This window comes from Capricornis sumatraensis, chromosome 1, assembly GCF_032405125.1.
Source record: "Capricornis sumatraensis isolate serow.1 chromosome 1, serow.2, whole genome shotgun sequence".
NCBI classification, from domain to species: Eukaryota; Metazoa; Chordata; class Mammalia; order Artiodactyla; family Bovidae; genus Capricornis; species Capricornis sumatraensis.
The window spans coordinates 39,701,056-39,713,335 of NC_091069.1; the positions used below are offsets into that span (position 1 = coordinate 39,701,056).

At 35.6% G+C, this 12,280-nt stretch overlaps 1 protein-coding gene across 1 annotated transcript in view; it reads right to left on the reverse strand.

Annotated features, from left to right (window-relative positions):
* APLF (aprataxin and PNKP like factor) overlaps window positions 1–12,280 on the reverse strand; it is a 98,361-nt gene that overhangs the window by 22,833 nt on the left and 63,248 nt on the right. Inside the window, exons 7-8 of the mRNA XM_068982724.1 lie at window positions 11,160–11,515; window positions 4,702–4,827 (exon numbers count right to left, since the gene is read on the reverse strand). Of these exons, the coding sequence (XP_068838825.1) occupies window positions 4,702–4,827; window positions 11,160–11,515 (482 nt within the window). The remainder of the gene's footprint in view (window positions 1–4,701; window positions 4,828–11,159; window positions 11,516–12,280) is intronic.

The window sequence follows — 12,280 nt, forward strand, 5'->3', positions numbered from 1 at the left end:
GATTCTTTGGGAAATATTTGTTGAATAAATGGGAGCAACAAATTAGTTACTTCAAGGTTGTGTGTGTGTGTGTCTGTGTGCATGCATGTGTACACGAGTGTGTGAAATTTCTCTGATTAACAATGATACTGAGTATTTTTTCATAAGCTTATTCATTCTAATGTTCTTTTGGGCAAAAAGCCTGTATATGTCACTAAGAGAAAAACAATAGCAATTTATAGGTCTACTTCCAGGATACAGAACAGTAGGATATAAGTCTGTTGTCAATTATGTCACTGTAAATATCTTTTTCTCACTCTGTGGCTTATTTTCACCCTCTTAACGGTGCCTATTGATGGAAAAAAAACCCTTAATTTTAATGGTAAATAACTGTTTTCCATTTTAATTATGGATTTTTTATTGAAATAAAGTGATTCAGTTTTATATATATATATTTTTCAGATTCTTTTCTATTATAGGTTATTATAAGATATTGAATATAGTTACCTGTGCTACGCAATAAATCTTTGTTGTTAGTTACACTTTTTATATCTTGTCTTAGAAAACAACTCCTACTTTGGGATTGTGAAATTATTTTCTTATATATATCTTTAAAACTTTATAGTTTTCTTTCACATTTAGCTTTATGATCCATCTGGAATTCAGGTTTTGACTATGGTGTGAATTTTCTTTTTTCGTTAAACACTTGCATCCCAATAAAATTAACTGAAAAAATTCACTCTTTTCTCACTGCCTGTGATGACTCTTTTCATGAACACGTCACCTGTGTATGCAGAGGTTTGTTTTGGGGTTCTATTCTGCTCTGGCCTTCTTACTTTATCTTTGAGCATATACTGACCTGTCTTAATTACAGTAACTGTATAACAAGTTCTGCCAACTTCCTTTTTTATTTATTCATTTATTTTTAATTGGAGGCTAATTACTTTATAATATTGTAGTGGTTTCTGCCATACATTGACAGGAATCAGCCATGGGTGTACATGTGTTCCCCATCCTGAACCCCCCCTCCCACCTCCCTCCCCATCCCATCCCTCAGGGTCATCCCAGTGCACCAGCCCTGAGCACCCTGTCTCATGCATCAAACCTGGGCTGTCTGCCAACTTTCTTATTTCATATTGTCTTGGCAATTTTGGGCCCACTGCTTATCCATATAAATTTTAGAATCACATCATAAATTTCTATACAAAAACTTTTGTGATTTTGAATGGTTTTCCATACAAATCAATTTTGGGGGAAATTGTAATTTAAACAATACTGAATCTTCTAATTGCAAAAATTTCACTCTTTATATACATTAGGCTTTTCTAACAAATTTTTCTTTCACATCTTTTATTAGATTTATTCCTAGGAACTTGATACTTTTTGATGCTATTATAAATAAAATCTTTCAAGTTTTTTTTCATAATTGTTGACTCTGAAATATAAAAATATAATTGGCCTTGTATATTGATATTTATATTGAACAATCTTGCTAAGAACTTATTAACACTTACAATTCATTAAAGACTATTTTGCATTTTCTATCTCTATAATTAAAACCATTTGTCAACAATTAATGTTTTACTTCTCCTTTTCAATCCTTATCCATTTCCTTTTTTTTGGCTCATTATACTATCTTGATCACTAGGAAAACATTGAATAACATTAGTAAGAAAAGGCATTCTTGTCTTATTTCTGTTATCAGAAAGAAATGTTGAATATCTCACTAAGTAGATATTTGTTGTAAACTTTTTTATAGATAACCTTTTATTATATTAAAGACATTTCCTTCTGTTCCTACTTTAAAATGAATTATCATAAATGAATGGTCAGTTTTTTAAAACACCTATTGAAACAATTATATGATTTTATACTTAGACTGATATGATTTTCTATTCAGTCTGATATGTAGTAAATTACATTACTTTTTAATATTAAAAAAGCAAGCATACCTTGAGTAAAACCAATTATTTAATTCACTTAATGAACCCATGTGTTTTTTTTTTAATTTACATCTAAGATCAAAAGTAAGTTTTCATTCTTATATTATTCTTGCTGGGTTTCTGTATCATATTATAAGTTGGGGAATATATTCTCTTTTAATTTTCTTAGAATATTAACACTTTATAAAAACTGAATATTTCTTCTTTAAGTGTATGTGAAAGTGAAGGTGTTACTCCCTCATTTATGTCCAACTCCTTGCAACCCCATGGACTGCAGCCTGCCAGGCTTCTCTGTCCATGGAATCCTCTAGGAAAGAATACAGGAGTGGGTTGCCATTCCCTTCTCAGCGGTTCTTCCCAATCCAGGGATTAAACCCAAGTTTCCTGCATTGTAGGCTGATTCTTTACCATCTGAGCACCCAGGGAATTAGCCATTAGCCATTAAAGTCATACGGACTTAGAATTTTTTTAATAGAAGCCTGTTATTTTTATATACAATTTTTCTAATGTTACAGGATTATCCTATTTTCTTTCTTTTCTTGTACCTTTTCTACAAGTTGTATTTTCTACAAATTTGGTCATTTCTCCTAAATTTTCATATTTATTGACATAGTTGATGACAACATAGTCATTATCTGTAGGATGCTCTGCTGGAATGGAACACTTAATTTTCAAATGGTAAGGTACAGGCTTTTTGATTTTTCTTCCAGCCTCAGAAACTTACTCTGCTTTCTTATTGAAAACCAAGTCACAGAAATAGTAACAATTTCAAAAAGGCCAGGGGGTTCAGTTACCTGTATTCAAAAATCACGTAAGAAAAATAGCTATCTAGAATTAAAGCTCTCCAAGAATGGAATCCTACCTCTTTCCTTGGTGGTTTCATTTATTTCAAGTTCATTCATTCATTAAACAAAGTTTCAGATAGAAAAGTACTTACTGTCAAGGAACTTACATGGCCTGTAAGTTCCTGTCAAGGAATTTACATAGCCTGAAGTTCAACAAATATGAACCAAACACAGCCTCATGAGATAAATTCCACCTTGCATGACACAAACGAGCACAAGATGCTATGGAAAGAGGGAGGGGAGGTACTGTTTTCTTTGAGGGTTGAGTTTCACATGTTCACAAGAATGGTGGAGTGGTAGGAGTTGAGGGAGCAAAGAAAACATCTTGAAATGATTTATGTCAAACTAAGGAGTAGCTAGTAAAGTAATGCTTAAAATTCTCCAAGCCAGGCTTCAGCAATATGTGAATTGTGAAATTCCAGATGTTCAAGCTGGTTTTAGAAAAGGCAGAGGAACCAGAGATCAAATGGCCACATCAGCTGGATCATCGAAAAACCAAGAGAGGTCCTGAAAAACACATCTATTTCTGCTTTATTGACTATGCCAAAGCCTTTGACTGTGTGGATCACATTAAACTGTGGAAAATTCTGAAAGAGATGGGAATACCAAACCACCTGACCTGCCTCTTGAGAAACCTGTATGCAGGTCAGGAAGCAACAGTTAGAACGGGACATGGAACAACAGACTGGTCCAAATAGAAAAAGGAGTATGTCAAGGCTGTATATTGTCACCCTGTTTATTTCACTTCTATGCAGAGTACATCATGAGAAATGCTGGGTTGGATGAAGCACAAGCTGGAATCAAGATTGCCAGGAGAGATATCAATAACCTCAGATATGCAGATGACACCACCCTTATGGCAGAAAGTGAAGAAGAACTAAAGAGCCTCTTGATGAAAGTGAAAGAGGAGAGTGAAAAAGTTGGCTTTAAGCTCAGCATTCAGAAAACTAAGATCATGACAGCCGGTCCCATCATTTCATGGCAAATAGATGGGGAAACAGTGGCAACAGGGGCTGACTTTATTTTTGGGGGCTCCAAAATCACTGCAGATGGTGATTGCAGCCATGAAATTAAAAGACATTTACTCCTTGGAAGAAAAGTTATGACCAACCTAGATAGCATATTAAAAAGCAGAGACATTACTTTGTCAACAAAGGTCCATCTAGTCAAAGCTATGGTTTTTCCAGTAGTCATGTATGGATGTGAGAGTTGGACTTACAGCTTTCTTTATAAGAAAGCTGAGCACAGAAGAATTGATGCTTTTGAACTGTGGTATTGGAGAAGACTCTTGAGAGTCCCTTGGACTGCAAGGAGATCCAACCAGTCCATCCTTAAGGAGATCAGTCCTGGGTGTTCATTGGAAGGACTGATGTTGAAGCTGAAACTCCAACACTTTGGCCACCCGATGCAAAGAGCTGACTCATTTGAAAAGACTTTGATGCTGGGAAAGATTGGGGGCAGGAGAAGAGGATGACAGAGGATGAGATGGTTAGATGGCATCACTGACTCAATGGACATTGGTTTGGGTGGACTCTGGGACATGGTGATGGACAGGGAGGACTGGTGTGCTGTAGTTCATGGGGTAGCAAAGAGTCAGACATGACTGAGCAACTGAACTGAACTGAACTGAAGGAGTCTGGATAGAATGTATAATGGGGTAGCACTGACAGTTTTCAAATTATCCGATTTGCAGTGTTAGAAAGTTAGGAAAATTTTCAGGCATTTCTAATGTTAATAATTTCAACAATTTAGAATTATCTAAAAGAAATAATATAATTTTACCTAGTAATAAAATGAAAACCTATTAACCTATGGAAGCTTAAAAACTAAAAGTTAAAGGCTTGAGATGAGAAGCTTACCTGTAGTTTCTCCTGAGTAAGTTAACAGAGATTAAACAGAAAAGCAATGTAACAAAGCATTTCAGGTTTACAAACCTATAACAAGATGCTCCATAGGGACATTCAGGCCGGTCATCAGCTTCATCTTGACACGTGATGTTTATACCTCCATAATCACTATCACCAGGGTGACTAAAGTGTTGAAAGTGGACAGGATTTTTCCTATGAGAGTGACAAACATACTGTCAGAAAAAATAATTAATAGGGTATGCTAGATTTCTAGATAAACTAGAAAACATAATAGCATATAGCAGAAAATCAAATAATACACATCAGATTATTCCAGAACATGAACAATTAACACTACGTTGTTAAAAATAAAGCTCATGATAACTAGTCAGTGCAGAACTCTCATAGCAGCAAAATTAATTTCTGGTGACATGGGAAAAACCATGATTGTCAACAGACAAACTGCAAACAGTACTTTAAATAGGATATATATAACAGACTATGTAGACTAATATATATGTAGGATAAAAATACAAGCACATGTAGCTTTTAAGGGCTTTCCTGGTGGCTCAGATGCAAGAATCCACCTGCAATGCAGGAGCCCCATGTTCAATCCCTGGGTCAGGAAGATCCCCTGAAGAAGACATTGGCAACCCACTGCAGTATTCTTGCCTGGAAAATCCCAGGGACACAGGAGCCTGATGGGCTACAGTCCATGGGGCTGCAAAGAGTAGGACATGACTGACCAACCGAGAACATTTAATCTATTAGAAACTAAAAATGAGAAATTTTTAAAAATATATTCACTTTAAAATAGCAGTAAACCCTTTATACTTTATCATAAAAACAAATCTTAACATAAATACCTATCTTCCAAAAAAAAATTGATGGAGACACTGTTTTATACTTCAGAAATTTCTTTAATATCTGGCTTCATGGAAGGCATTTGGATTCTCCTATCTGCTTCTGCATTCAATCATTAACACAAATCATAAGCCTCTGGGAAATTCTACTGTACACTTGTAAGTGAGAGAATCAGAGTAGAAAGGCATATGTACACAAAGCATTATTATGAAAATGGTTTTGGCCCAACAGTTTTCCTAAAAGCATCTTGGGGACCAGGCCCGGAAAGGGCCTCTGGACCACACTTTGAGAACCAATGTTATAAAACAGTATGTTAGTTAAAGAATCTGCCTGCAATGTGGGAGACGGGTTTGATCCCTGGGTTTGGAATATTCCCTGGAGGAGGGCATGGCAACCCACTCAAGTATTCTTGCCAGGAGAATCCCATGGACAGGGGAGCCAGGCAGGTGGCAGTCTATGGGGTCACAAAGAGTTGGACATGACTGAAGTGACTAAACACAGCACAGAATTTAGTGAAACTAATTTATCAACATAAATTGGAAAAGTGGTTGGGACAAAAGAATGAAGATGTCTCAGAGGAAGAAACACCAGCAAAAATCTTCACGTTAATGAAATTATCAGAGATATTTCACTATGAAAGATAAAATATTGGAAGCTAAGGAAAACTTCAAAAGGTGTATGAAGTGAAGTGAAGTGAAGTCGCTCAGTCATGTCCGACTCTTTGTGACCCCATGGACTGTAGCCTACCAAAAGGTGTATAACAATTTTTTTTTTAATTTGTAGCACACCAGGCTCTTCTGTCCATGGGATTTCCATGGACAAGAATGCTGGAGTGGGTTGCCATTTCCTCCTCCAGGGGCTCTTCCCAACCTAGGAATCAAACCCGAGTCTCCTGCTTGGCAGGCAGATTCTTTACAATGAGCCATCTGGGACGCCCCAATTAGCTCAGACATAGAAATGATCTTTGTTTCATATAATAAGTTATGTGAAGAGAATAGGACAAGTACTGTTCAAACTACTCTTGATACATTGTTTTTACAAAGAAATAAACCATCTTAGTTCCAAAAAAAAAAAAGTATACTAGTTTCATCTGTACTTGAATTAAAATGGAAATATATAGTATGTACTTCTTTGAGAATGACTTTTTATGTTTATATTATTACTCCATACTGTTTCATGTAACAACAGTATACTTTTATTACTGTGCAATGGTCCATTGTACGATTTTTTGTCCATTCAATGAAGGTGCCAAGACCATTCTAAAAGGAAAGAATACTCTTTTTGGCAAATGGTGCTGGGAAAACAGGATATTCACATGCAAAGAATGAAGTTGGACCCTTCACTCATGCTATATACAAAAGCAACTTAAAATGTATCTAAGACATAAACATATGACCTAAGATACTAATATAAAACTTTCAGAAGAAAATGGGAGAAAGCTTCAAGACACTGAATTTGTCAAAGATTTCCTACCAAATGCTAAGGCAAGAAATGTAAAACTAGGCAAACTGGACCACATCAGAATTTAAATTTTCTTTGCATCTAAGGATGCAATTAATAAAATCAACAGGCAACCTACAGAATGGGAGAAAATATTTACAAGTCATGTACCTAATGAGTGGTCAATAATCAGAATATATACAAAGCTCGTACCACTCAATGACCAAAAAAAACCTTGAACCACAAATAAGCAAAGGAATGTCTATAATCCAAAGAAATTTCTATTCAATGCACAAATGAGCAATAAGAAACGATGCTCAAAATCAGTAATCATTAGATAAATGCAAATCAAAATCACAATGTATCATGCTTCATACCCATTAAAATGACCACCATCAAAAAAACAGAAAATATCAAGTGTTGGTGAGAAAGTGTAACACTTTGAGTATTGTTGGCAGAAAATGTAACAAGTGTGAAGAAGCTGTAATGCTTTGTGCACTGTTGGCAGAAATATAAAATGGTATATCTGCTATGGAAGATAGTATGATGGTACCCCGCAAAATTAAAAACAGAATTGATCCAGCAATTCAACTTCTTTATTTATACCCAAAAATAATTGAAAGTCGGATCCCAAAGTTATTTTCATACCGAAGTTCACAGCAGCATTATTCACAATAGCCAAGAAATGGAAGCACCCCAAATATCCATTGAAAGATAAATGGATAAACAAAATAAGGTATATACATAAAATAGAATGTTTCAGCCTTAAAAAGAAGAGAAATTCTGACTCATGTTACAACATAGATAAACTCTGAGGACCTACATAAAGAGTCGTGTCTGACTCTTTGAGACCCCATGGACTGTATAGGGGTTCTCTAGGCCATGAGTTCTCTAGGCCAGAACACTGGAGTGGGTACCCTTTCCCTTCTCCAGGGTATCTTCTCAACCCAGGGATTGAACCCAGGTCTCCCACATTGCAGGTGGATTATTTACCAGCTAAACCACAAGGGAAGCCCAAGAATAATGGAGTGGGTATCCTATCCCTTCTCCAGCAGATATTCCCAACCCAGGAATTGAACTGGGGTCTCCTGCATTGCAGCTGGATTCTGTACCAACTGAGCTATTTATTAGGGAAGCCCACATAAAGTTAAGACAGTCATGAAATAACAAATATGGTATTCGTCCACTTATGCAATGTAACTATAGCCAAAATTTACTTGTTTTAATCCCTGACCACTTCTGTACTATTTTCATATATTTTAATTTCACAAATACATTACATAACACAAATGTTATTACTGCTTTATATACTCATATTCAATTTTATTATGTTTCTATTTTTCCCTCCTGAATGTCTATAACTTTGATACAGGGTCCCTCCTGCTTGGCAAATACTAAACTCCATTGTTGTTGCCTAAGCTCCATGAGGCTGCCCAAAGCTCTGCCTGTTCTCTTAGCCCTCAGCATGAAACATTAAAAATTTGGCAAATGTCACAAGGGAAAAAGAAGCCTTAAAGTGTGACTGCCTCTAATGTTCTCAAACATGGGTGTTCAGCTTTGCTAGTTGTTCTCATTGGGAGGTTTGGTCCTCAGTGAGACACTGCACATGTATTAGAGATAAAAACCTTACCTTATATACTATTAACTCATAATTTTTATGATCTTATTCAGATAAAACTATAAGTTTTAATTAAAGTATTAATTTCTTACATGCTAATAGCAGATGTTTCCATTTCTGCCCAATTTTTAAAATCAGTTTACTAACGGAACCATATGCTATTAAACAATAAAACTATATGACCCTAGAAGAACAAAATCTTTCAAAACAAGTTTTTTGGAAACAACAGTTTCTACACAGTTAAATGATGTTTTGTTGTTTTCAGTTTCACAAAGGATTATAAGAAGATGTGACTATGATATAAACAGTGATTATCTGGATCTAAAATTTAGTACAGAAATCTCTGTTGGAGATACAGACTTGGGAGCTAATAGCATAACATTAAGGGGTTGAATAAGACTTCTCTTGAGCAATAATTTTATATTATGACAGAACACGTAAATAATTGGTGGTGGTGGTGGTGGTTTAGTTGCTAAGTCGTGTCCTACTCTTGTGACCCCATGGACTGCAGCCAGCCAGGTTCCTCTGTCCATGGGATTTTCCAGGCAAGAATACTGGAGTGGATTGGCATTTCCTTCTCCAGGGGATCTTCCTGACCCAGGAATCGAACCCGAGTCTCCTGCATTGCAGGCAGATTCTTTACCAACTGAACTATATTAAATATCAGATCTAATATCACACATTAGAAACTGTACGAGGAAAATAGTTGTGTAGGATAGAGGCTGAGCAATGTAGGGAAGAATAGGCATATCAGAAAAGGGTGAAAAAAGGAACTGAATGAGTCTTTCAGCAGGACAGAGGGGGGAAAAGGGATCAGCGCATCCAAAGGACATAACAACAGCCTGACAGCATGGTGCATCTCAAGAGTCACTGGCAGTTCAGGGCCTTCTGGACTCTGCTAAGAAATCCAGCCTTTAAGATGCTGAAGGATTCTGTAAAAGAGAATAATACTGTCAGATTTTCTTCTCTCTTCTTCTTCATCTTTGTTTTTATTTCCTCAGTCAGATCATTCAGGCAAGAATGAGGAAGAAATATGAACCTGAGGGAAAGTGTGGAGACTTGGGAGATTATTTACTAGCTCCAGAGGAATCATGGCATGAGCTGAGGCAGTGGCACTGAGGCTGTAAAAAAGATACATTTAACTGACTGCTATGATATACATATAGAACAAGAACTCAATGTAGGGTTTTTTCCCCCTTTATTACAAATATAAGTGTTCTGTCTTCAAGATTTCAGTTGCAAATATTTCATGGGTATTAATTATATATATCAAAATGAGTGAAAAAGTAAAAAAATTTTCATAAGCTATGACTGATTAACGTGTCATCATCAAGTATGACTGAATTCATTATGATCTTCATAGAACATTAAATCATGTTTAACAAAGACAAATACCAGCTGAACACTGTCACGGACTGAACTGTGTCCCCCACCCTCAGACTTATATATTGAAGCCCTAACCCCTAGTGTGACTATATATGGAGACAGGGCCTTAAAGAGATAATTCAGATTAAAGAAATTCGTAAGGGTAGGCCCTTTAATCCCAAATGACTGATGTCCTTATAAGATGAGGAAGAGACTCCAGGGAGATGCATTCACAGAGAAAGGCCATGTAAGGACGCGATGAGAAGGCAGCATCTGTAAGCCAAGGAGACAGACTGCAGGAGGACTCAACCTGCCAACTCCCTGATCATAGATTTCTAGCCTCCTGAACTGTGAGATAATAAATTTCTGCTATTTAAACCACCTAATCTGTTTATAAATTATGTTCTATATGCAAGACTAAAGCCATCATAAATAAGACAAAATTGTGAATAAATGCATAAATTATAATCGTTAAAATAGGTTATTCAAATGTTAAAATGGCACTGCACTTTAAAGAGATACAATAATTGAGAAATTAACAGAATATGTGATATACATATGCTATTGCATAGAAGATAAACTATACTAGAATGCATTTATAAGATATTTAGTTTGATAAGTTGCAATAGCAAAGAAAAACTTCTGCAATAGGGCTATGAAACATAGAGAAAACACAGTATAAACATACAGCCTAAAACTAATTCACAAAGTATGAAATTAGAAAATATGATACAATATAATCAAATGAAGTAAGTAGAGGAGTTACCAATCAATCCAGAAATATATATTCAGTTGTTTTAGAAGGCATCATGGTGATTTAAAAGCATTTTTAGAAAAATATAAAAGAAAAGGCACAAGTATAATAAGATGCCTAAACACAACTTAGAATTCTCTTGAGAGTTACACTGTATACATAAACCACTTATGAAGCTATCTTTGTAACACCTCAAGAAGACATTAATAAGCAAGTATTTAGGTCTGAGTGGTTCTGTTTTCAAGTCTGTATTCCCCAGTTCAGATTCTTGTAGTAGTCAGCATATCTACAATGAAACATTTAATTCCCCACTCTATTTTAAAAGCCTCTAGAAGGATTTGCTAGAAAGCATACTGGAAAAGTACAGACCAGCAGAAACACAATAAAGCTCCTAACCTTTAGGCCAATGGGTCTTATTAGTCTTTTAACACACGATAGCATATATTTACATGCTACATGCTATTGAAATAATGGGATTATATGCTACCTGTAATTTCACTTTACCTGTAGCAGTTTGCCCCATACATGCAGGACGTTCTCTGGACCTTGTTTTCTTCAGAACCATTTGGAACTGAATCGGTTGCCTTCGCCTGCACACATTCAGGACTGGGTGTATTAGAGCTGGACTCAGGATGAGATTTTTGAGGCTCATCACAGAAAGACTTGCTCAGGGTACTGGAACAACTCTCAGAACAACTTCTCGCCATGCTGTCTTCATTTGAACTTCCCTTAGTGATGATTTTATGTTCAGAAACCTTACCAAGTGCCTCTACTGGGATTTCGCTTCTCTGTGGATTAGTCTTAGTGTTATTTACCTCTGTGTTATGTAACATGGCTGCAGAAAATGACTGTGGCATTTCCTATAAGAAAATCAGGAAGTAATAAATAAAGCATGTTTCAAAGGAAATGTGTAAGTTTAAGCATAATTGCATGAAACTGTAAGATTCATGTAATATGTATATTTTAAAACTTTAAGATCCATATTTTAAAGTTATTAAAAATATCACTATGTCTCTAGTTTAATAACTTTGAAATAATCTACTGTTATTAGAAAAGGAATTTACAGCTATGTCAAACCTTTACAATCATGTCAAACATTCAGTGAAAAATAACCAAAAAAATAATGAAACATGAGAAAATTCAACATTTGCTCATTTGAATATAATCTTTCCCCCTAAACCTATCTGGCTCTTAAATTTCCTGTTCAACAATGTGCCACACTCTTCTGCACTGTTCTTATAATTTCTTATAAGTTACTGTAATACTTTATTTCTACCCTCTAAATCAAGATTTTTCCCCCTTCAGCTGAATAATGAAATTGATCCTCCTTCACAGAAAAATTCACATGAAAGCTATCTTATGACCAACTTAGAAAATAAGATTCCTTTGAAGTGGTATGTATAACAGTTTCAGTTTAACGAATTAAAGGTATTTTGAATCAAGTAAGTATTCTCATTAGCATTACAGAACCTTTTTAATATGTACTTACCACAAGTACAAAGAGTAAGCCTAGTCTGTCTTATCCTATTAAAAATGACCTCTTAATTACTTATACTTCCTGTGCAGTGGAGACATTGCTCAGATAAACTCCAGTCCTCATGGTAAGGATGTGATGAAAACACATA